This window comes from Mercenaria mercenaria, unplaced genomic scaffold (genome assembly GCF_021730395.1).
Source record: "Mercenaria mercenaria strain notata unplaced genomic scaffold, MADL_Memer_1 contig_4633, whole genome shotgun sequence".
Classification (NCBI taxonomy): Eukaryota; Metazoa; Mollusca; class Bivalvia; order Venerida; family Veneridae; genus Mercenaria; species Mercenaria mercenaria.
The window spans coordinates 26525-53239 of NW_026462878.1; the positions used below are offsets into that span (position 1 = coordinate 26525).

The 26715-nt window shown below is 34.8% G+C and overlaps 1 protein-coding gene across 1 annotated transcript; it reads left to right on the forward strand.

Annotated features, from left to right (window-relative positions):
* Positions 1-327: 327 nt before the first annotated feature.
* LOC128554013 (kielin/chordin-like protein) lies at positions 328-3529 on the forward strand. Its single transcript, XM_053535218.1, has 3 exons — positions 328-599; positions 1847-1987; positions 3373-3529. Exons 1-3 carry the CDS (start codon positions 392-394, stop codon positions 3483-3485), a joined length of 462 nt encoding a protein of 153 aa, XP_053391193.1. The 5' UTR covers positions 328-391; the 3' UTR covers positions 3486-3529.
* Positions 3530-26715: the final 23186 nt, after the last annotated feature.

Genomic DNA, 26715 nt, shown 5'->3' on the forward strand with positions numbered 1-26715 from the left:
TTATGTTTAAGAAATAATTTATAGCAAAAGAGTGTTTTAACACTTTTTATGCACGATGGGCGGTTATACGTCGGGCTCAATAATTTCACGAGGCGCAGCTATATTTTATCTACTGTTTTAGATTAAGGGCATATTTAGAATCGAAGTAATTAATACCAAAAACCGTACACTTTAACACTATTTATACACTCAGGCGGTCCTTAGACATTTTTCGTACCTCAAGGGAGACGATTTGTTTTGCAATACCGCAGTTTTACATTTTTTTTTTACTAGCGGACATACTACAATAAACGCATATACTTCGTACATAAAAGATAAGAGTTGGACTCGTCTTATCAGGAGACCTGAACTTTTACATGTACAATCGATTTGTTCTATAAAGAAAGTTGTTATGGCGGATTCTTCAATAATATATATTATTTTAATCGCATTTTGTTGCAGTCACGCGGATTCTTTGATAGATGAGTGTTTAACAAGCACGTGCACGTATAATGGGCATGTGTTCTGTGGCCATATACCGTGTCCACGACAGCCCTGTAATCAACCGCTTGTCCTGACCCCGGGGGATTGCTGCGATCACTGCCCTACAGTGCAACAAGGTAAATATGACACTTTGTTTCACATGAATCCTACGGCTTACATTATACCATAAAAGAGGTATTTTAAAAAAATGTTTAAAACTTTATAACCAGACAAAACAATATCGTGTCGACTAACATCGCTAATTAAGCTAATACAGACACTGTAGCTACCTATTCTTTTCTGTTTATTTTCCTTATTTCATATTGTTCTGTTGTGATACATTTTTGCTATGATTATGTTATAATAAAATGTCTAAGACAGAAGTAAACTATTTAGACTGTGACATAGTGTATAAAGTTGGTCTTTAGTTCATAGGAGATAACTCCAGCGGCTATTCAGATTTCGTATAATTATTCTTCTTTTCTTTTCAAAACATAGGAGCTAAGAGGAATTTTGCTGAGATAGTAAATGTAAAAAAAATATATTGCTAAAAATTTAAAATGATTATCCAGACGGTAGCCAGACTAATGGATGCATTACGTATGCCACTGCTTTTAAAATTTTTATTTTATTATTTTTTTTTTTATTTTTTTTGGGGGGATTTAACGTCACACTGACACATGATAGGTCATATGGCAACTTTCCAGCTTTTAATGGTGGAGGAAGACCCCAGGTGCCCCTCCGTGCATTATTTCATCACGAGCGGGAACCTGGGTAGAACCACCGACGTTCCTTAAGCCAGCTGGATGGCTTCCTCACATGAAGAATTCAACGCCCCGAGTGAGGCTCGAACCCACATCGATGAGGGGCAAGTGATTTGAAGTCAGGGACCTTAACCACTCGGCCACGGTGGCCCCTGCTTTTAAAATTCAACACAGTACCTGATTAGTAAACGAAAAGAACAAAATACTAATTTTAAAATTAAAAAAAAATCAGAAAAGTAAAAAATATCTAGTTCACTTGCGACATTTCAAAAAATCTAAATAAGGGAAAATTGAAGTCCGTTGAAGTACTTGAAGCTTAGTGATTTTATTATTCACGTGAACCATATCATTTAGTGTACCGTGACGCCATTTTTTTTACTGTAAATATTACATTCAAATTAAATATTTGAGTAACGTTTTTCGGTAACAGCCATGTGAATCGAGGGGTCGCGATCTCGACCTCCGGCTGAAGCGTATAATGACAATTTGTTAAGAAAAATGTTTTATAGATCAATTGTGCTTTCTTAAGTCATCAGCGGATACGTGAAAGAATCAACACAATTTTGCTCAGAACAAAATGAGTTTAATTGTATTTGTATTTGTTTTTTTCTTCTTTTAAGCCGACGATCCTTTGTTGAAAGACTGCCCCTACCCTTGCACTCAAGGTGGAGTCCACTACTGTCACCCCATACCGTGCCCATTGCCACCGTGTGTTGACGCTGTGCAGAAGAAAGGAATATGCTGTCCCTCCTGCCCTAACGGTACAGTTGAATCCTAACTACAGTCTGTTTGTTTCACTTAATCTGTGACAGGATTTTTTTTTGAGATCACCAGCTGTTATTTGGGTGCTGTTTTGCTATTTATCACCATTTTGTGATATCTTCAATTTATTTTGAGATATCTTTGATCATTTTATGATATAATTAAATGTATTTTGTATTACCCTATAATGAGTTTAGAATATCTCAAAGTAGAGTATTGGAAGTCACTATTTAAAATATGAACACTTTTTCATATCCTATATTCGATTTAATGATAAATTTAAATCATTTAAGGATATCTCAAAATTACTGATTTTAAAATATCCTAAATTCATTTCATGGATATCAGTAATTCATACACAATTGTATTATTGTCCGAGTTTAACTTATTTAATGAGACCAAAAATGATATCACATATATCTAAAGTAGATAGTGCGTACTTGAAGTTTGTATTTTAGTTTCACCTCCTGTATCTTTAACAATGAACATGTTATGGCTGATGTCTAATTTTCCCTTTCGCAGTAAAAGCCGGCTAGTGATCAGTTAAAGGGATATTTTGTTACATTATCCTTGAATAACAAAGAAAGGAAGCCAAATTTAGTGTCCAAAATGGCTGAATAAACGATTTTTGTTATACAACTTAAAAATTATAAAAAAAATCTAGAACGTGTCGAGTATCAACTGCTAATTATAGGTTATAGATCCTTTATTGACATTCCTTTATTCTAATGAAATAAACTTTTGCAGTAACGGAGCTTGGTGAAGTGACCTTCAACCTATTTATCGCTTAAGTATATAAAGAATATAAAGATACATAATAAGTCGAAAATACGATGATGAAATGTCGAAGATACTGTAGTAAAAAAAAATGAAACAACAAAATTACGATGATGAAATGTCGAAGCTACTGTAGTAAAAAAATGAAACAACAAAATTACGATGATGAAATGTCGAAGATACTGTAGTAAAAAAAAAATAAAACAACAAAATTACGATGATGAAATGTCGAAAGTACGATGGTGAAAATACAATTCACCAAAATAGATTTGACTTTTCACTATCGTACGTGTCATTGTTTTTAGTGTGAAACATAGAAATATTTTGCTTTCACGTTTTGGTGATACAGTGCAACCTCTCCAGAGCGGTCCTCTCTATAGCAAAAACCTCTCCCCAACAGCGTCATCAAAATTTCCCGTAGTTGAAATTTACTGTCAATTTAACCTTTATAGAGCAACAACCTCTCAACAGAGGCCAATATCTGCATCTCCCAAAGGGTGTTGCTCTGCAGAGGTTGCACTGTATTTTCATATGTGACTATTGGCAATTGTTCCGTAATGACTGGTATTTAATTAAATATTAAAAAAGTATGTTTTATCTCATTTAGGACCAAACTGTCCTGCACCTGATGATCACGTGGTCGCCTACCATCACTGGGAAATTATTGATGGGAAAAATTGCACATGCGAGCTGCCTCTAACAAATACGACATGCGTTTAACAACAAAACTGGGCGTCTTATTGGAATTATAAATTTTACTGACATTTTGTTTTATTTGTTTTTTTTTTTTGTGCCATAGAACATTCAAAAATTGACTTTGATTTGATTGGGGTTTTACGGCGCACCAAAACAGTGAATGACGTACGACGACACACAGGACTATAAATTTTGGTTTCCCGTTTCTATCTAAATAGGAAAATAAGGTTTAGGCCTAAAATTATTTTTTTGTCAAAAAATGATTCCAAATAAGGGGGATATGCCTTTAGAGCATCAGTAAGTTGATTTCTAACATCACTGGCCATGTTTAACGCATAAAAAGTGCAGTTTTGCATCATTTTGTTAAAAAGTTGAAAAAAATATTCTCCAAAAACATTTAGGGTCGGGCCAAAAATTTAGGGTAGGTCGGGATACCGGAAACAAACAATTTTTTTACGCCTTAGAGTCTAAGTTTTCCTCCGACCATGCAAGTGTAAGGCATTGACATCTGTGCAGTCTGATCATGATCTGCACTGTCCGCTATTCAACCAGCATCTTTTTGGTAAGCACCCCTTTTAATAGTTAATGGTACTGTCCAAATTGGAAGATGGACAAGTTCATTATAGAAAAAGGGTTAAAATGGTATCATGTCGATGTTCTATAGCATTTCATTCCGTCAATGTCTGACATTTTTCAGCACTTTACATGTTTGCACATTGTAACATTTACATGCTACACACGATTTTAAATAGACTTTCGACAATGTATTATGCGAGCGATATAAATATGTGTCGCTGTTTAACTATTTTTACGGTTTTGAGCAGTTTTGAAAACTCCTGTCAAAATATCCAACTACTAAAGACAAAATGGAGCTTTCGAGTAAAGACTGTTTCTTAGGTATGACAAAATATAAACTTTATTAAATTTGTTGACAATAAATTTTACATAGAGGATGTGTGATGTGACTGGCGCAAGGATTCCATTGACTTTAACAATTTAAGACTGTTGTCATGTTTGATCGATATTTTTAACAATGTTAATTTTATGGCCAAAACTATAATTTCTCTACGAACAGTTCTTCCCCGTGAAAATATTCTAAAACATTTTTTATGTAAAATTCTGCTAAAATCTTAAAGAGAGCGGTTAAATGATATATCCTGAAAGTGTTTTAACTCTTAGATACGTACAGGGTGTCTTCTAATTACAATTATGAAAAATGATGATATACTATAAAGTAGGAAACATATTTTGAAAACACGCACGCACGCACGCACAAACGCACAACAACAAACAATCTAACAAAAGTTTCTGTTACCACTCTTAGACTTCTTTAGACAAAAATGTAATTTTAATGGGATTGTCATATATACCAAACTTTCAAACGCACACGCACACGCATACGCACACGCACACACACACACACAAAATTAAGAAAACCTTGTTCATCAAAAAGACTTAAGTAATTAAGCACTTAAAGTTTTGAAAGTTACACTGGTTATAATATCAGCATGGTTCAATGCCACAGTATTCCCAACTCTCAGAGGGATCAGTTGTATAACACCAGGGGTTGTTTTCGCAACTTTCCGGGTTTCTGCAGTAACTGTGGGCATCAGCAAGAACGGTTTCCGGAAAGTACTGTAAGTCTGTAGACGAGTGCGATTGAGGGGTTTGGGAGTCCCATCTCTGACATTGTCGTCCCGTTGCTGTCCAGTTTCTTGTCCCTGTGTACTCCCATGGCGTCCCAGGAAAACAGTCTATGAAAAAAAAAAAAAAAAAAAAAAAAAAAAAACAAAGAAAAAACATTATTCAGTGTATCTTAAGGTGGAGTTAAAAAGATTTGTACCCGCCTGGTTCAAGAAAAACAAGGTCAAAATTGTGGCTGCAAGACAGTTGTTAAAATAATCATAAACTAGAATGTGTCTGTAGGACACAGGGTGTGCCCCCACTGGTACATTTGTCACAAATAAGGGGCAATAATTCAAATGTTTGCAGTCTTAATGGGGTATAGCCTGAACAAACATTTCATGAAAAGGATTCATTATTCTAGGCCATATACTTCTTGAGTAATGAGTATCACAAACAAAAAATCCATTATTTTGGCTATTTGAAGGGCCATAGCTCTGTAATAAGCGCTAAGATTCTCAAGAAGAATGCCAAGTGTGCAAGGATACATCGTGATTAAGACCCAAGCAAGGTTTCATGAATTTACATCAAATACGTTTTGAGCTAGGCACATAATTAGATGAAAATGTGCATTTTTGACTATTACAGGGGCCATAACTCTGAAAATAGGGGGCGGACCCAAATGAAAAATAAGAGGTGCGCAAGTTCATATCATGATTAAGACTCCTGCAAGATTTCATGAATCTATATTAAACACTTGTTGAGCAAGGAGCGTCCAAGGTGAAAATGTGCATTTTTGACTATTTCAGTGGCCATAACTCTGAAAATAGGGGGCGAAGCCAGACGAAAAATAGGAGGTGCGCAAGTTCATATCATGATAAAGACTCATGCAAGGCTTCATCAATTTATATCAAATGCTTTTCGAGTTAGCCGCGTCACGAACTTCGGACGGACGGACGGACGCGCGCACGCACGGACGGACGCACGTACGGACGCACGGATAAGACCAAATTTATATGCCCCCACCATTCATGGGTGTCACAAATGTGTACTACAGTTTCTCCGAGCGAGAAATAGGAACAGAATGCAGTAACACATTTTGGTCACGGTAGGGGTTACCCCAAGTTGTCGGCCTTGTTGAAAATTTAATATTTGTAAAATATTTAATTCCTACTGTGCATGTTATGGGCCAGTGGCCTGAATCATAATGTAAATAAAGTTGCAATTAATTAAGAAATAATGTATAGAAAAACCGTGTTTTAACGATATTAATACACAGAAAGAGATTATACGTCAGCGGAATAAGTTCACGAGGGCGTAGCCCGAGTGAATTATTCTTGCGACGTATAACCTATTTTGACTGTATTAAGTTAGGTAAAACACGATTTTGCTATACATTATTTCGATTCTAATATGCCCTTAATCTAAAACAGTAGATAAAATATAGTAGTGCTCTTTCTTGGTCGCAACAAAATTATTGACGTCATCGCACGTTAACCTGACGTCATTTTAGCGTAAGCTGCGTGTTTTAACAGAAACAAGCATATTAAAATTAACATTCTAACATGGCTCGAATTGATTTCCAGTTAAACAAAGAAAAAAATCAAACGCAATATATCCTGCGATAAACAACGGTTGACGCGCGGACCGGTGAGAGAGCATTATGACGTCAATTTTGACGTCATGTAGCCGCCTGACGTCCGATACATTACTCCTCGCGTAAATGAATTCCAGCATAATATTTATTGAAATATATCAACTTCCATGTCAGAATGAAAACAATCAAGGCCTTCTTGTGATTTATCGTCTAATTTAATACGGTTCATCGTTCAGATGCTTCAGTATTTAACCACTCGGGCTAACGCGCTCGTGGTTCAATTCCTACGCATCTGAACTCTGAACCGTGGTAAATTAGACGATAAACAACGCGAAGGCCTTGATTATTTGTTAATTCTAACAAAGTTCGATTTGTTTTCCAGTTAAACAAAGAAGAAAATCAAGCTCTATATATTCTGCGATAAACAACGGTTGACGCGCGGACCGGTAAGAGAGCATTATGACGTCAATTATGACGTCATATTGCCGCATGACGTTCGATACATTACTCCTCAGGTAAACGAAGTCCAGTATAATATCTATTAAATTATATCAATGAGCATGTCAGAATGAAAACAATCAAGGCCTTCTTGTAATTTATCGTCTAATTTACCACGGCTCATCGTTCAGATGCTGCAGTATTTAACCACTCGGGCTAACGCCCTCGCGGTTCAATTCCTACGCATCTGAACTCTGAACCGTGGTAAATCAGACGATAAACAACTCGAAGGCCTTGATTATTTGTTAAGTAAATGCAAAAAAGAACTTGTTAAATTGGCTATATATTTGTAAGACTCCTTTATCTAATTTCAAATAGTCATTCATTTTTAAAATAATTCAACCTTTTTGGCTTAGTAATTTCTGTTACATGAAACTGTATAAAATATATGTCTATTTTGGTTATAAACATGTTTAGTTACTTGTTTGTTACGGTGTTACTGTTCCGATCACATGGTTGAAATAACCCATGATCTAAATAAATCTTGAAATCTTGAGATCTTTTAGTGACCTATATCCTTATGCAGCTTTAAGTTCTGTAATCAGTTCTTTTATCTATTCAAAGATTTGTATAACATATAAAAATTTTCATGGTTATGTACTTTCTGATTATAATATAAATGACTCTTGAAGATTTTATCGAACAAAATTTCATCAAACTTTATATGCTACCTTAAGGATTTATCAATTGACTATTTAAAAGTAAAAATTTAATAAAATATTTGCCCTTTTGTTAAAAACCAAAATCCTGTTGTGCATTTTTGTGACTTTAAAAAATATTCAGAGGTCGTATAATCAATAGTGCCAAGATATGGGGTCGGCGGAGTAGGGGTACGGAGTTAGGGAGAAGTTTTGTTTAAAACTTTAAACTTTAAATAACGTATCTGAAGCTGACCGATCAACTTCCCTTTTTCAATAAATTGGAATGCAAACCTTGCTCACAATGTATCCCCGAATATTCCGGCAGACACGTGCACGTGTAGCTATTAATCATATCGGTGCACGTAGCTCCATTCTGACACGGTGAGCTCGAGCATTCGTTGATTTCTACAAAACAAATATATGACTGTTATAAAACATTGAATTTTACATCGTCCTAGGCAAAGTAATTTTCTAGAATCTTCAAAGCTGATAAGTGGTTTGGAGGCTTATACAGGGCATTTTGTTTCGTCGCGTTGGCGTGTGGGAGGCTTATGTTACACATTTTGTCATGTCGTTTTTGCACGCGCACCATCGCGCCATAACAAAATTTCGAAAAATTCGATGTATTGTCTTGACATGTGCGCCATAGCGACAAAAATAATTATTAACATTCAACAACGAAACATACAACGTGACAGAACGTAACAATTTATTTCGAACTAGCACGCGACATCAACAAAATCGTGTTGGTGTGGTGACGCGCGTGATCCAGGATAAAATCAGATGTTGCAGTGTCTTTTATAGTCGTACATTTGTACGCACCAATAACAAATATTTCATGTTTGCACAATGACGCGCGTGCCGATATGAAATAGAATGTTTGCTTATGAAACACTTTTCAGTATGTCTTCCTAGAGCGTGCACCTTCATGAGACCGTTGTTTTGTCTTGGCGTGCATTCCTACACGCAATCATGAAATATTTTTAATGACAAACGCACCAGCTTAAAATAAAACATTTCGTTGTAGCGCTAGCGCGCTGGTAACTTCATTGTTTCGCGTTGAAGTGCGCACAAATTTTACACAACACAACTTTGTTGTTTTATTTTGGCGCATTGGTAGGCTTGCCAGGACAACACGAAAATCTTCTAAAGCCGACATATATGCGACATAACGAAATATTCTATATCAACCGCCACTAGGAATACTTTGGAATCAAATGTATTTCACCAGTCAATAGAGCTTTCTGCTATAATGAGTATTCTAGTATAATAATTTACATACAGAAATATCTGTTTGTTTCAACATGTTAACATGCCAGCTGAGAGATCAGGTTTACACGTTTGCAGTGTTATTGCTCATAGCATACCTAAACTTGAACTAAGATTAACTTCAAGCAGGAACAAGATGGCCAAGATGGCCCTAGGTCGCTCACCTGAGAAACACAACATAACATTGTAAACATGTTTGGCCTAGTGACTTCATGGAAACGAATAAACTGGCCAATTTTCATTAAGATTGGACCAAAAATATGGTCTCTTGCGTTTAAACAAGTATCTTCTAGATATGACCTTCTGACCTAGTTTTTGATCCCAGATGACCCATATTCACAACTGACCTAGATTTCATCAAGGCAATCATTCTGACATCATTTTATGAAGATCAATTGGAAAATACAGCCTCTATCGCATACACAAGGTTCTCCTTTGATTTGACCTAGTGACCTAGTTTTTGACTCAATATAGCCCATATTCAGATTTTAACTAGATTTTATCAAGGAAAGTATTCTGACAAAATTTCATAAAGATCAATTCAAAAATACAGCCTCTATCGCATACACAAGGATTTTCTTTGATTTGACCTAGTGACCTAGTTTTAAACTCCGATGACCCATAAATGATCTAGATTTCTTAAAGGCAATCATTCTGACAAAATTTCATGGAGATCAATTTAAAAATACAGCCTCAGTGGCATGCACAATGTTTTACATTGACTAGACTCTAGATGACCCATATTCAAACTTGACCTAGATTTTATCAATGCAATCATTTTGACCAAATTTCATGAAGATCAATTGAAAAATACAGCCTCTAGACCTAGTGACCTACCTTTTGACTCTAGATGACCCATATTTAAACTCGACCTAGAATTTATCAAGGCAGTCATTCCAACTAAATTTCATTAAGATCAATAGAAAAAATACAGCAGAGCTCTATCGCATACACAAGCTTTTTCTTTAGTTAGTTTAAACATAGTTTATTTCAAACAAAATTGCAATATTTACAATTCATGATACATGGTACATAAGATAATGCCTGAAAAAGGATCAGAGCCGAAAGCAACAGCTTTTTCTTTGATTTGACATGGTGACCTAGTTTTTGACCGCAGATGACCCTTTTCAAACCTGGCCTAGATTTCATCAACGCAATCATTCTGACCAAAATTCATGAAGATCAATGGAAAGAACAGCATCTATCGCACACACAAGGTTTTCCTTTGATTTGACCTAGTGTCCTAGTTTTTGACCCCAGATGACCAATGTTCGAACTTGGTCTAGATTTTATCAAGGTAATCATTCTGAAGATCAGTTGAAAAATACAGCCTCTATCGAATACACAAGCTAAATGTTGACAGACAGACGACAGACGACGGACGCCGGACGTCGAGCGATCACAAAATCTCACCTGAGCATTGCTTAGGTGAGCTGAAAATACATTGACATTATTGAAAATAAATATCGTTTTAGGAAAGATCTTGTTTTAGACTATCGTCCCATTTTGATTTCAATTCAAACTCGACGTTAAGTAGGAATCACAGAACAAATAAAATACGTACACATTGTAATGTTAACATTATCTTTTGTATTGACCTATCCAAAAATAATCCTATATCCACAGTAAAAAGGTTTGGTGTGTATCTCATGGTCAGAACAGGATGATATTTTATGATAGAATGAACACGGTGTTAGGAATTAGTAAATTCTTGAGAGAAGCTTATAATATAATTAAATCAGATATGAGAACACTATTCCTCTATATAAGTGTAAAGCTTCAAAAAGTATGATATATCTCTGTTTTGAATACTTACTCAAAATTATATGTCAATACAATTGTATTATCTACATGCCGTTGATGCATGTGCGCAATAAGATTACGAAATCAAATAGCTATTTTTCGTTCACATGCAAATAGCAAGCTTTTAACCATTTGCTTTATGACATTGTTGCTTTAATTGTTACTATTGTTGCTACTGTTTGTTGTGTGACCATCTATTTTGTAATTGTGTGAAAAATAATACTTTTCCTTTAGATAAAATCGTTTCAATATTATGTAAATGGACAGCTTCAAACCTTCACAGTTTATTCCGTAAAATCCGGCAGTACATGCACAAGTGTAGAGATTTACTCCATTGACACACGTGCCTCCATTCTGACACGGGAGACTCGTGCATTCATCGATGTCTGAAAGAAGATTAATTTATATCAGCGACCGAGGATTTATCTAATTATTAAATACACCCCAGTCATAAAATTAGACAGGAAACCAGTCATTTCAATTTTGTTAAATTTTACATATGAATCAGAAGTGGTGTTGTTCAAATGCCTCGGAGAAACATATTAGATAGAATTTACGTGATTCATAGATTTGCGTGCCCCCTATTGAGCTAACCGGGCGCGCAATCGGGGAAAATTACTCCCCTGTCAATACAGATCTATTCAGTAATGTGTATTCTAGTATAAAACACTGCCAATTTATTGCGATTATGTGACAGGGTTCACTCCGGGAGAGGTACGTTCCAACGTAGGCCAAGTCTCAACGATGTCGTGTTACAAACTATCACCGACAGTTTCTACACAGCTGGTTTACTCAGGAAAGTGTAATGATTTACGGGTTTTGTGAAGAAAAGTACATTTTATGAAAATACAGAGTTCATAATGCAGTTTGCAACAATGTAAGACTTTTTAAGATTACTTAGCGAAAAATCTATTCTAAATTACCTGCTCAAACAGAAACTAAAAGTAAAAATTAGCTAGATATATTGACTTTACATTGATTAACAATTAAATACATGTAAAGTTAGTTAAATGTTGTCACTTGTAAATGTTTTGCTGAATCTAAATTTGTATCAACAAAATTTTGTCATAATCTCTCTTTTAGCATAAATGTGCATATTTAACTTTGATGCAAACTCTACACAATTGTTGCAACGTATTATCAAAAACGAAAACAGTATTACTCTTTTTTACTTACTGTGTTACTATATCAACAAAGGAAATTTCATTTGAGGAAGATAAAAGCGTACGCATTAACTAGAGATATGTGTAGAGACTAACAATTTTCAATCATTAACTAAGCAACAATTAATAAAAAAGGTGTTCTTTAATATAAAACACAATTATCTAAATGTATATAGGGAAATTTCATAGAGACATTCACGTGTTTATAGCAAATTAGTTGCCAAATGTTGTAAATGCAAGAACTTTTCAGATGTGTACGACCTTAGACATCATGCATTTTCACTTTATGAATGTTTGAAAATGTTATATGAATTATGAAGCAAACACTTAAACAACAGATTTACTCTGCAAAGCTATGTTTAAATAGAGCATTCAAAACTACACATGTGAAATATCTGGACACAAGTTCTATGAACATGGTGAAAAACTTTGTTTTCTTTAAGGCACAAAGACAAAGGCCTAGATTCAAGACTTTATGCGTGTAGTACATGTCGTAAAGTTTTCGGGTATAAGTCTTAAAACACACATTGCAGCAACATAGAACTGCCTTCAATGACCATACAAAGGGGACACCTGGTCCAAGCTCGTTGATATTCTGTCGTGGTTAAACGTACATATGTCTATAGTCTTTGTACCGTCATAAGACATCCTTGGTAAAATTTTACCGGGGAAGTTTGCTTATTCGTATCAGTCCGTATCCGCATCTGTATTTAAAACCCCTTGTTTATTTTTTATTTTTGTTGGGTTTAACGTCGCATCGACACAGTTTAAGGTCATATGGCGACTTTCCAGCTTTGATGGTGGGGGGAAGACACCAGGTGCCCCTTCGTGCATTATTTCATCACGAATGGGCACCTGGGTAGAGCCACCGGCCTTCCGTAAGCCATTAAAACCCTTTTATCCGCTTAAGGATATACGAGCGTTTTTTTTTTCAGGATATCCGCCATTTTGAAAAATATTTCTTCGAATATTGCTTTCTAACAAAAGTTTTGCCAAAAATTAACGCTAAGTTGTTAAAATATGGTTAATAATGCACCATTTAACCAAATAGATTCTGCTTTTTGCGAAAAAATCTTTTTACCCTTATTTTTGGCTGGCATTTGCCTAAAATTGACGTAAGTTTTACAACGGGGTAGGGGTAGGTAATTTCAAATATCTATGAAAGTAGACCAGGTTTGGTTTTGATATTTTCCTGACTGATACATATAATGGTAAGCTATAAATAAAATAAACATTTTCAAGATAGCACTTTATTTTATCTAGAAAATATAACTTAAAACAAAAAGAACGAAAAATATCAAAATTCACCAGTTTTTGACAGTTTTTTAGATGCACTAAGATGCACAGTTAATCCCAGCTTTTTTCTTTCCATTTTGAAGCATCTTTGTGTGTCATTAAAGCTGCAAAATATTTTTAAAATCTTACCGTCAGAATTTTTTTTTGTAGATCTAAATACATTTTTTCCATTGAAAATAAAATGGGTAGGTTAATTATGTCAACAGGAAAAATGAAAGAGATCTGTTAGTGACATTTATGACATCACCTTGTATTCTTTTTAACCTGTAAGACATTAAATCCCTATAACATTAAATGGGATATTATTTTTTATAAAGCACTACCGTCAATTTCACAAAATTTAAGAAATGCTTAAACAGTGGGTGAAGAAAATGCCCTATAAAATTAAAACGTGTTCGGTGACCTGTGTTTTTTATTCGCTTGTTTGTCTTGGAAACTAATGTTCTTCAAGCTCACAGAATATGAAAAAATTCTTAACTTTAGAAAAAATTCGTTCCTACATCCTTAAATGAACCCAATTGCTTAGTTCAGACTTGGCACGTTCGATGTAAAGTTTTGTTATAAAATGTGTCTGCACTGGATTCACTATTTATGTTTGCAATACTTTTATAACCTGGCACTATATTTTCTGATATTTTATATACGAACATTTGGGAAGCAGAAATGGAAGTACTCGCAAAGTGCCTTTGGAGATCTAAAGCTAAGTTACACGACAGAGTTAGATTATAAAATGGAGATAATTTAGCTGTATTCTATATCATGAATAATATCAATTTCAATAGAATGGGTTGGTGTTGGATATTTCATGCATAATAATCTGCTTGAAAATATAAAAATACTTGTAAAGACTGTTATATTTTTTTTTCAGTTTTGTTGTCGTTTTCAATACCATCAAATATTTTACTGTAAAAAAAATTGTTTACATGTTTACTTTTAACATTTTATGGGATTATTTTTACCACTTTCTTTCGGAATAGCTATTTTTTCTATTGTGTCATCGTTTAGAGTTTGCAACCTATTCTGTTAGACTTCGTAACATTATAAAGAATATCTACGAGCTTTATTTCAAAACTGCATGCACAATATTGGTCGTAAGATCACTACTTACAACACAAAAACATCTAATAGCATCGGAAAATATAAGCGCTGTGTTTAGTTTTAAACTAACGTTCATTTCTTTAAATTGTAGCGTACATGGTCTGACTGGGTGAAATATAAATCAACTGTTGATATACTATAAGATCAATGGGTAACAACGAAAGTTATCTGACCATATCGGTTGCTGATGTTTGTTTGAAACTAAGAAATTGTTGTCATATTGTAGGTATATGGAGATACACAGTAACATAATAGTTGAGATACCGTATCGTTTGTCGTTGATAGTTTGCAACACGATATTGAAGAGACTTGGCTTACTTTGGAACGTACCTCGGGTGGTATTTTGGGGTTATTTTTACAGTAGCATGATATGAGATGTTGTATTCGACATTTGTGATTCTTTTTTTCAGGCCAGGGCGGAAGCATTGATTGTGATCCGACCTGTCTAAATCTACGAAAGCCGAACGAAAGATCCCAGATCAAGCTACTGTTATAATGACCCTTTTATCATATACCTTCTACTTTTTGTTTCTCAATTTGACTCAGTACCACTGCTGAATGCTTTCAATACAGTTTTAATGTCCTTTTAATCACAGTGGTTGCCAAAAAATATCACCTCTACTCCTACATACCATGGATCGCCAATAGCCGTGTGTAGCGTCTGACTGAGTCTTCGTATATCTACCGGTTCTAGTAGATTGTTTTCAACAAAATTGAAAAAAAATTGAAGGGGTCCGTGCTAAAATTTACCTATCTCCATTTTTGGTCAAAATGAATAGAGTTATAGCATTTGTGGCAAAGAAAATAACATTCTGCAACTGATTAACTCCACAAGAAGCGTATTTTTTGTTTAAGAGTGAAAAAATGGAATTTCACCTATGCTACACTGGGTCTAACTCCACAATGAGTTGATATCAAAGAGTTCAGGACCTTGATGGCTGTTTCGGATAATAAAAATAACACAAGCCTAATGTAAATAAACTATAACAATAACTTTAAAAATCATCAGGTATGTGAAATTAATATATTTCATTGATATATTTCTGCAAAAATGAATAGTAAATCATGGTTTAAATGCAACAATTGTCCTAACTTCATGGACTTAGAGCGTTTGTTGCATAACTCCATGGACTTAAAACACTTATTGCATAAACATAATCGACAAAAACAAGATTCTCTGTTATAAAAATGATATAAATAATGCAGATACACGAAAGATTGTAACACGACTGTTATAATAGTCTACAATGTTTACCTGCAATAATTTTGGGAAAGATCACATTTCACCGAAATTTTGCAAAAATGCGTTTTCCCAAAATTATTACTTTTTACTTTTTGCACGGACCCCTTCAATTTTGTTTTCAATTACAGTTTCAATCAAATAATAATTTGAACAGAATGATAACATAAAATGATAAAAGGTTTATTTTCAATGTCAACAGTTAGATGTGCACTATTAACAGAATTGGGTCAGGCAAAATGCTATACAAAGGTACAATGTGGATTTTTATGTGCCTGTTCGTATTCAAATACAAGCCGCATTTTTGACAGAATATATCTAATAAAATTGTATTTAACTGATCATGACTGAAAAGCTCCATACCTTGTTCGCAATCAACTCCGTTAAATCCAGCAATACATGCACATGAGTACCCATTTATTCCGTCGGCACACGTGCCTCCGTTCTGGCACGGGGAATTCGAGCATTCATTGATATCTGAAAACGAAAGATGTGTGCACATGGTTGGTGCTGTAATCGAGTAACCCATTTTTAACTGAGTACATAGTTTATGAAATGGTCAAATAGGTATCCTATTATCATCAGCTGTTATGCAAAATAATCTAGAATATTTTAACCTTTAGCCTGCTGGCAGCAAATGATTCTGCCTTTGCGATCAATGCAGACCAAAATCAGTCCGTGCAGGCTGATCATGGCTGCACTGTTCGCTATGCAGTCAGTAAATGTTCAATGAACACCCTTTCGATTAATAAATGGTATTGCCCAAACTGAGTGATAGACCAGTCGAGTTTAGAAATTTAGCATGGTAAAGGTTAAGAAATACTTCTATAGAGTACAGTTTGATACAAGGACTACCCATATTTCTCTTTGTATATTAAAACAAAAAACACTGATACAGGTTTAATTAGTTTAGTTTAAATCTTCAACCGTTAGAAAGTAGTAAAGTCCTCTTTGCGTACTTCTAAATTGCAATAGAAAAGTACTGCAACTATACAAGTATATTCAATGAAATATCTAAAATTTCCTAATTCAATAAATCAGAATGCAAACCTTGTTCACAGTGTATCCCCGTATATCCTGGCAGACATGTGCACGCGTAGCTGTTAATCATATCAACACATGTAGCTGCATTCTGGCATGGTGAGCTCGAGCATTCGTTGATTTCTACAAGACAAAGATATGTTATAAAGTACTGACTTTTACATCTATCTAAGAAAAGTAATTGTGCAGAATCTTTATAGCTATATAGAGGGGAAATATAATGAAGGACTGTATATTGTAAAGTATACACACACGTTTGGTGGCTTATACAGTGCATTTTGTTATGTTGCGCCGGAGTGTAGGCACCTTATGTTACCCATTTCTTCGTGTCGTTCTGGCGTGCGCGGCATCGCACCATTACAAAATTTTGAAAGATTCGCTGTTTCGTGTTGGCGTGTGCGTCTGCATGAAAAAATTGATTATCAACATGTAACAACGGAACATATAACGTGACAGAACGTAACATTTTATTTCGAACTAGCCCGCAACATCAACTAAATCATGTTGTTGAGGTGACGCACGTGAGCCAAGATGAAATCAGATGTTGAAATGTTTTTCGTAGTCGTACATTTGTACACACCAATAACAAATATTTCATGTTTGCACACTGGAGCGTGCCGATATGAAATAAAATGTTTGCTTATGAAACACTTTTCAGTATTTCGTCCAAGAGCGTGCACCTTCATGAGGCCGTTGTTTTGTCTTGGCGCGCATTCTTACACGCAGTCATGAAATATTTTAATGATACACGCACCAGCTTAAAATAAAATATTTCGTTGTAGCGCTAGCGCGCTGATAACTTCATTGTATCGCGTTGAAGTGCGCACCAGTTTGACACAACACATCTTTTTTGTTTTGTTTTGGCGCATTGGTAGACTAGGACAAAATATCAGCGAACAAGGATTTATCAAACTTGCGAACACTGAAGTACACTCCATTCGTAAAATAAGACAGTTACTGTTGTTCCAACCACCCCATCCAGCCACTTCAAACCAGCCATTTCAATTTTGTAAATTCACCATATGAATCAGAAGTGACGGGCTAGATAACTTGAGACACAATGTGTGTTATTTAATCGCCTCGGAGAATTTATGAGTCGTCAAAAGATAGAATTCACGACCCCGTGATCCATAGATCTACGTGCTTCCTATTGAGCTAAGTGGGCGCACAATCGGGGAAAAATATTCCATTGTCAATACAGACCTACTTAATAATGTGTATTCTAGTACAAAAACACTACCAATTTATTGTGACTATGTGAAAGGTTTCCGAAAGCGGTGCGTTCAAACGTAGGCCAAGTCTCAACGAATCATGTTGCAAACTTTCACCGACAATTTCCCCACAGCTGCTTTAAATGATTTACGGGTTTTGTGAAAAAAGTATGTTTTCTGGAAATATAGATTTCATAATGCAATTTGCAACAATTGTATGACTTTTTAAGATTACATAGCAAAAAATCGACTCTAAATTACTTGCTCAAACTGAAACCGAAATTTAAATTTAGCTAGATATATTGACATCACATTGATGAACAATTACATGCATGGAATTTTAGTTAAATGTTGTCACTTGTAAATATCAGTTTCAATAGAATGGCTTGGGTTTGGATATTTTATATGCATAATTATCTGCTTGAAAATAAAAAAAAATACTTGTTTAGTCTGTTCTTTTATCTTCAGTTTTGTTGTCATTTCCATACAATCAAATATTTTACTCTAAATAAATTTTGATTAACATTTTATGGCACAACTTTTATTACTTTCCTTCGAAAAAAAAACAACAACTATATTTCTAGTTTCATTAATATACAGTGTCAAGGTCACAGGCTACATGTTTACTTTAAAAGGACAAGTATTCATTATTATTGCATCTGATGCTGTTTCAAACAAAGAGTCACATTCAAATTTGGAATTCAATTAAGGTAACATGGAAAATGTGATGCTTAATTTATCAGTTTCGTTGCATATCAGTAACAATATTCTCAGAAACATTGATGAGGGCTGAAACATGATTGCGTAATCGTTGAAAGTTTGCAACGTATTCTGTTAGGCTTAGTGATTTTATAAAGAATATCTACGAGCTTTATTTAAAACCACATGCACCATTATGGTCGTGTGGTCACTACTTACAACACATAAACATTTAAAAGCATCGGAAAATATTGACGCTATGTTTAGTTTTAAACTAACATTTATTTCTTTGAATTGTAGCTGACACAGTCTGACTTGGTGAAAAATAAACCAACTGTTGATATACTATTAGATCAATGGGTAGCAAAGAAAATTATCTGACCATGTCCGTTGCTGATGTTTGTTTGAAACCAAGAAATTGTTGTCATATTGTAGGTATATGTAGCGACACAGTAACATAATTGTTGAGATACCGTTTCGTTTGTCGTTGATACGATATCGAAGAGACCTGACTTACTTTGGAACGTACCTCAGGTGATATTTTGGGGTTACTTTTACAGTAGCATGATATGGGATGTTGTATTCGACAATTGTGAACTTTTTTAAGGCCGGGGCGGAAGCGCTGATTGTGATCCGACTTGTCTAAATCCACGAAAGCCGAACGCAAGATCCCAGATCAAGCTACTGTTATAATGACCCTTTTATCATATACCTTCTACTTTTTGTTTCTCAATTTGACTCAGTACTACCGCTGAATGCTTTCAATACAGTTTTAATGTCTTTTTGATCACAGTGGTTGCCAAAAAAATATCACCTCCGGCGTGACTAAATCCACGAGAGCCTAACGCAATATCCCAGATCAAGCTACTGTTAAAATGAACATTTTATCATATACCTTCTACCTTTCTGTTTCTTTTAGAAAAGCAATAAGATTAAATACACATCTACACCTACTTTTGAAATTTGACTCAATACCGCTGCTGAATGCTTTCAATACACTTTTAACGTCTTTTTGATCACAGTTGTTGATCGCTATTTCTACAATCGATGGATCGCCAATAGCCGTGTATAGCGTCTGACTGAGTTTCGTTTATCTACGATTCTAGTAGATTGTTTTCAACAAAATTGAAAAATATAACAGAAAGATAATACAAAATGATAAAAAGTCTATACTCAATGGCTACAGTTAAATGTGCACTATTTACCTAATTTGGTCCAACAGCATGCTATACAAAGTTACAATGCATATTTTTGTGTGCCTGTTTGTAATCACTCGTAAAATACCAGCCGCATTTCTGACAGAAGTTACAGAGGTATCTAATAATTGTCTTTAACTGATCATTAAAGAAAAGCTCCAAACCCTGTTCACAATCGACTCCGTTAAATCCAGTAATACATGCACAGGAGTACCCATTTATTCCGTCGAAACACGTACCTCCATTCTGGCACGGTGAACTCGAGCATTCATTGATCTCTGAAAATGAAAAATGTGTGTCAACGGTTGGATTTCAATGATGTCGTGTTGCAAACTATCACCGACAATATCCCCACAGCTGGTTTACTCAGGAAATCGTTACTAATTTACGGGTTTTGTAAAGAAAAGTATGTTTTCTGGAAATATAAATTTCATTAGGCAGTTTGCAACAACTGTACGACTTTTTAAGATTAGTTAGCGAAAACTCGACTCTAATTACCTGCTCAAACTGAAACTTAAAGTAAAATTTAGCTAGATATATTAACTTCATATTGATGAACAATTACATATAAATATTATGTAAAATTAGTTAAATGTTTTACTTGTAAATGTTTTGCTGAATCTAAATTTGTATTTACAAAATTTTGTCGTATTCGCTAGTTTAGCATAAATATACATATTTCACTTTGATGCAAACTCTACACAGTTGTTGCAACGTCTCATCAAAAACGAAAACAGTATTGCTGTTTCCAACTTACTATGTAACTGTATCAACAAAGGAGATTTCATTTGAGGAAGAGGAAAGCGTAAGCATTGAACTATAGATATATGTAGAGACTAACAATTTTCAATCATTAACTAGGCAACTATTAACGAAAAAGGTATTCTTTAGTATAAAGCACAAATATCTAAATGTATGTAGGGAAAATTCATAGAGACATTCACGTGTTCATGGCAAATTAGTTGCCAAATGTATCAAATGCAAGAAATTTTCAGATGTGTACAACCTTAGACATCACACTTTTAATTTTATGAATGTTTGAAAATGTTACGTGAATTTTGAAGCAAACACTTCAACAACAGATTTACTCGGCAAAGTTATGTTTAAACAGATCATTCAAAGCTACACATATGAAATATCTGGACACAAGTTCTATGAACATGGTGAAAAACTTTGTTTTTTAATGCACAAAGACAAAGGTCTGGATTCAAGACGTTTTGCGTGTAATACATGTCGTAAAGTTTTCGGTTATAAGTCTGAAAACGCACATCACAGCTACATAAAACTGCCTTAAATGACCATTCGAATGGGACACATGGTCCAAGCTCGTTGATATTCTGTCGTGGTTAAACGTATATATGTCTATAGTCTTTGTACCGCCATAAGACATCCTTGGTAAAGTTATTCGTATCAGTCCGTATCCGATTCTGTATTTAAAATCCTTTTATTCGCTGAAATGAACCCCATTGCATAGTTCAGACTTCGCACTTTCGATGTTAAGTTTTGTAATAAATTGTATCAGCACTGGATTCACATTTTTAAGCTTGCAATGCTTATATAACCTGGCACTATATTTTTTTTATATTTTATATACGTACATTTGGGAAGCAGAAATGAATTTACTTGCAAGGTGCCTTTGGATATCTAAAGCCTAAGTTACGCGACAGAGTTAGATTTTAAAATAAAGGTAATTTAGCTGTATTTTATATTAATTAATATCAGTTCCAATAGAATGGCTTGGTTTTGGATATTTTATATGCATAATTATCTGCTTGAAAATAAAAAAATTCTTGTTTTTTTTTTTTTTTTTATCTTCCGTTTTATTGTCCTTTTACATGCAATCAAATATTTTACTGTATATAAAATTGATTTGCATGTTTACTTTCAACATTTTATGGGACTATTTTTACTACTTTCCTTCGGAAATAACTATTTTTTCTAGGCTCATTGATACACACTGCCAAGGTCAAAGGCTACATGTTTACCTAAAAAGGACAAGTATTCATTATTATGGCATCTTATGTTGTGTCAAGCAAAGGGTCACATTTAAGTTTGGAATTCAATAAAGGTAACATGAAAAATATGATACTTTATATATCATTCTCGTTGCAAATCTGTAGGCCAAACAATATTCTAAAAAATCGATGAGGGCTGAAACATGATTGTGTCATCTTTTAGAGTTTGCAACGTATTCTGTTATACTTCGTAACATTATAAAGAATATCTACGAGCTTTATTTTAAAACTCGTCGTAAGATCACTACTTACAACACATAAGCTTGTAATTGCATAGGAAAATATAAGCGTTATGTTAAGTTTTAAACAAACGTTCATTTCTTTAAATGGTAGTGTACATGGTCTGTCTGGGTGAACTATAAATCAACTGTTGATATACTATAAGATCAATGGGTAACAACGAAAGTGAATTGACCATATCCGTTTATGATGTTCGTTTGAAACCGAGAATTTGTTGTCATATTGTAGGTATATGTAGCGACACAGTAACATAATTGTTGAGATACATTATTGTTTGTCGTTGAAACATGTTAACGCTACTCCTATATACTATGGATCGCCGATAGCCGTGTGTAGCGTCTGACTAAGTCTTCGTATATCTACGGTGCTAGTAGATTGTTTGCAACAAAATTGAAAAATAAATTGAAGGCGTCCGTGCTTAAAGGTACCTATCTCCATTTTTGGTCAAAATGAATGGAGTTATGGCAATTGTGGCAAAGAAAAGAACATTCCGCACCCGATTAACTCCCCAAGCAGTGTATTCTTTTGTTTATTAATAAGTGAAAAAAGGAAATTCCTCTATGCAACATTGGGTCTAACTCCACATTGAGTTGACATCAAAGAGTTCAGGACCTTGATGGCTGTTTCCGATAATAAAGATAACCCAAGCGTAATGTAAATATACTATATCAATAACTTTAAAGGTCACCAGGTATATGAAATTAATGTATTTCATTGATATATTTTTGCAAAAATGAATCGCAAATCATGGTTTAAATGCAACAATCATCCTAACTCCGTGGACTTAAAACCTTTGTTGGACTTTGAACACTTATTGCATAAACATAATCGACAAAAACAGTTTCTGTTATAAAACGATATAATAAAGCAAAATACCCGGAACTTTGTAATATGACTGTTTAAATAGTATACAATCTATACCTGCAATAATTTTGGGAAATATCACATTTCCCCGAAATTTTACAAAAATGCATTTTCCCAAATTTTTTACTTAATGGAGATAGGTAACTTTTTGCACGGATCCCTTCAATTTTGTTTTCCATTACAGTTTCAAATAAATAATATTTTTAACAGAATGATAACATAAAATGGTAACAGGTTTACTTTCAATGTCTACAGTTAGATGTGCACTATTTACATATTTGGGTCCGGCAAAATGCTATACAAAGGTACAATCTGGATTTTTATGTGCCTGTTCGTATTCAAATACAAGCCGCATTTTTGACAGAATTTTTAAAGGTATCTAATAAAATTGTCATTAACTGATCATTACTGAAAAGCTCAAAACCTTGTTCACAGTATGCTCCGTTAAATCCAGCAATACATGCACAGGAGTACCCATTTATTCCGTCGACACACGTGCCTCCGTTCTGGCACGGGGAACTCGAACATTCATTGATATCTGAAAATGAAAAATGTGTGTAAATGGTTGGTGTTGAAATCAATAAACGCATCTTTCAATGAGTAGACAGTTTAAGAAATGGTCAAATAGGTATCCTTTTAAGCTGTTCTGCAAAATAATAATCAAGAATATTTTAACCTTAAGCCTGCTGGCAGCAAGTGATTCTGCTTTTTCGACCAGTGCAGACCAATATCAGCATGCACAGACGTGCAGGCGGATCATGGTCTGCACTGTTCGCTATTCAGTCAGTAAATGTTTAGTGAACACCCCTTCGATTAATAAATGGTATTGCTCAAATAGAGCGATGGACCAGTCCATTTTAGAAAAATAGCAGGGTAAAGGTTAAAAATACTTCTAAAGCGAACTCCTTTAACATACAGTTTGATACAAGGTCTTCCCTGATTTCTCTTTGTATATTAAAATAAAAAGCACTGATACAATATATCGTTGGAATCAACTCTCAGTCTAGTAACATGAACTTTTTAGTCTTTCATTATACATTGGTTACTTTTTAATCTATCGTCAATAAACAACGATTTTGGTTTTTTCCATTGTTATAGAAAACAGCATTTGATAGGTAGCATAAAATCAAAGTTTCCGTGCAAAAGTATTAAAACATTTTGTTTAATTAATTTTGTTTTCGAAAATGGCAATAATACTGGCCCATGAAAAGCACCATGACATTTTTTTTTCTATTGTACAATACAAATAAAGGCCTTTGTTTTCTGTTGTTACCTAACGTCATCATACTCTATAAACAACGTGAAAACTACGTAAACGTATACCAGAAGAAAATGTTAATTAATTAACTTTAAAGATATATATGGGGCTCTTATTAGATTCTGGGTAATGACAGTTTTCAAATAGTGAAATTATTAAAGGTTTTATCCAAATAAGTTATGATCTAACTATTCTTAAGCCACAATGCATGTTTGTTGTTATCCCTACAGCAGTTGGCACTAAGTGTCCCTTTGTGATTGTACCCGTTAGGCAGTTTGCCGTAGTCCACTGGGACTGAGCTGCTCTTATACTTGTCTCATGTTTTGTTTCGTTTGATCCAATGTAAGATATTTTAATTTAAACAGCAGGAGCTCACTTCTATAGTCAGGCAAAGTTACGAAATGGACCACTTCGTCCGCTCCAATCAATATCGATCACTATAAGCAGCTTAAACAACTGAAAAAAACTGCGTTACCAATGCAATAGAAATGTGCGGAAATTCAAAATTTGACAAAAATATCAAATTCTATTATCAAATAAAAGGAGAACACAACAACAACAACAACAACAACAACGTGAAATATCCTACCTTGTTCGCAATGTATTCCGTTGTATCCAGAGGAACAAGTACACGTGTACCCGTTCAACGTATCAACACAGCTGCCACCATTCATGCACGGTGAACTTTGACATTCGTCAAAATCTGTAAGTTGTATTTGTAAAGTCTGTAATGCATTTTGAAAGAATTTGAAAAGCAAAACCATATATTTGCTTCAATGTAATTCAGATTTATAATAATGAGGTCATGACGTCTTTTTTCTAGACAACTCAGAATAAAAACGTGATTCGGTATAAGCAAACATACACAAAAGCAACGACCCCTTCCCTCCCCTCCCCCGCCATCCCCGCCAGATTAATCGTATATTAATCGTGAAAACTGACAACGGTACTATTTTCAAGGTATTGAATATGTAAATATCAATGTTGAGACACTAGTCCCCGTCAAACCCCAGTCACACATACGGCGCGGATAGCTACGTCTAGTCACGGATAGAAACGTTGTAATCCATATCGATCCGTATCAGTCCGTACCAACACTTGGTCAAAACGTATTCAAGACTTATCCCATGCACAAAAGTTTGAGCGATTCGTAGCTAGTTGAGCGTGACTTTAGTCCAACTTGGTTGAAACTTATTCATCCGCAGTTAAACGTACTAAAACGTAGTTATCCGTACTGAGACGTACCTTGTCGTAGCTGAACGTAGTTATCCGAGGCTGCCCATACTTAAGCGTAGCTCAACGTAGTTCACCGCAGACCCGTCCACGCAGTGGACAAGTTGCCAGGCATAGTAAAGCGTAGTTTAACGTAGTACGCCGTACCTATCAGTACTTATTCGCGTCCTGTATTTTTTTGTTCCCCGTTTCTCACCATTTTTCCTGTACTAAGACGTACTGCTCCGTACTTATCCGTGTCCGCTCCTCCCACAGACCAATCCCATCGGCACCGTACCTCAACGCACGGACATATCCGTATGTTTGACTGTAGCGCTATGTCTGTGTGTATATGTATCTAAGTTTATTTGTTGTCGCTATTGGTAACCCACACGGGCGACTCCTCCAGAAGACTGTCAGTAATTTCAGCATGAAGATAATGAAATATTCTATAGCTGTTAAGCGTGCCAGGAGTACATGAATCTCTTATCTAAATGTATTTTTAGTTGAAGGGGCGGGGGTTCGAACTCACGACGGTACGGTAATCATATCGAACAAAAATAGCGACATGCCTTATGTTTATGCGTTTTTAAGATCCAAAGAATAAACTATACCTTGCTCACAGTTCAAACCACTAGACCCTTCAGGACATATACATGAATATCCATTCACTGTATCAATACACGTCCCTGCATTTTGACATGGGAAACTCGTGCATTCATCTATGTCTGAAAGTTATATATAATCTGTCTACAATATTGTAGGGTAGAGTAAAATGGTGCACTTATATTGCCGAGCTAATGAGCTAGCTTTTATAGTGAGTTGTAGTGTCAACCTTAACTCTAAGAGGTCCCAGGTCCGATTCCTGGTCAGGACTGAAATATCTGCAGTATGTTACAAAAAAGGTGACTAACATAAAATGATAATTAAATATTGTTGAAACGCATGGCATTTAGAAATAATGAATACTTTAATCAAGCGAACATGTTAACATGAACATCTTGAATCTAAGAGTCTAGTCTTGAACTATTAATATCACGGAGAATTTGATAAGTTGTTTTAAATGATGAGCTTATGATGTGCTATGTAATGTAGTATGTAATATAACACGATACTATAAAAATATGATTTGATGTAATATAACACGATACTATAAAAATATAATTTGATGTAATATAATGTAATGTTATGTCATGTAACATAATGTTACTAATGTAGGGATAACGCATGTTATTTCGTGTTATAACATCTGCAGAATCCCGAGGGATTGGTTGGTACCCGAGCCCGTTA

What these genes read in the sequence shown, in the direction of transcription:
- LOC128554013 (XM_053535218.1), top strand. Translation starts at nt 392, where the DNA reads ATGGCGGATTCTTCAATAATATATATTATTTTAATCGCATTTTGTTGC. An exon ending in CTGCCCTACAGTGCAACAAG is followed by an intron (nt 600 to 1,846) that starts GTAAATATGACA and finishes TCTTCTTTTAAG; the next exon opens with CCGACGATCCTTTGTTGAAA. An exon ending in CTGTCCCTCCTGCCCTAACG is followed by an intron (nt 1,988 to 3,372) that starts GTACAGTTGAAT and finishes TATCTCATTTAG; the next exon opens with GACCAAACTGTCCTGCACCT.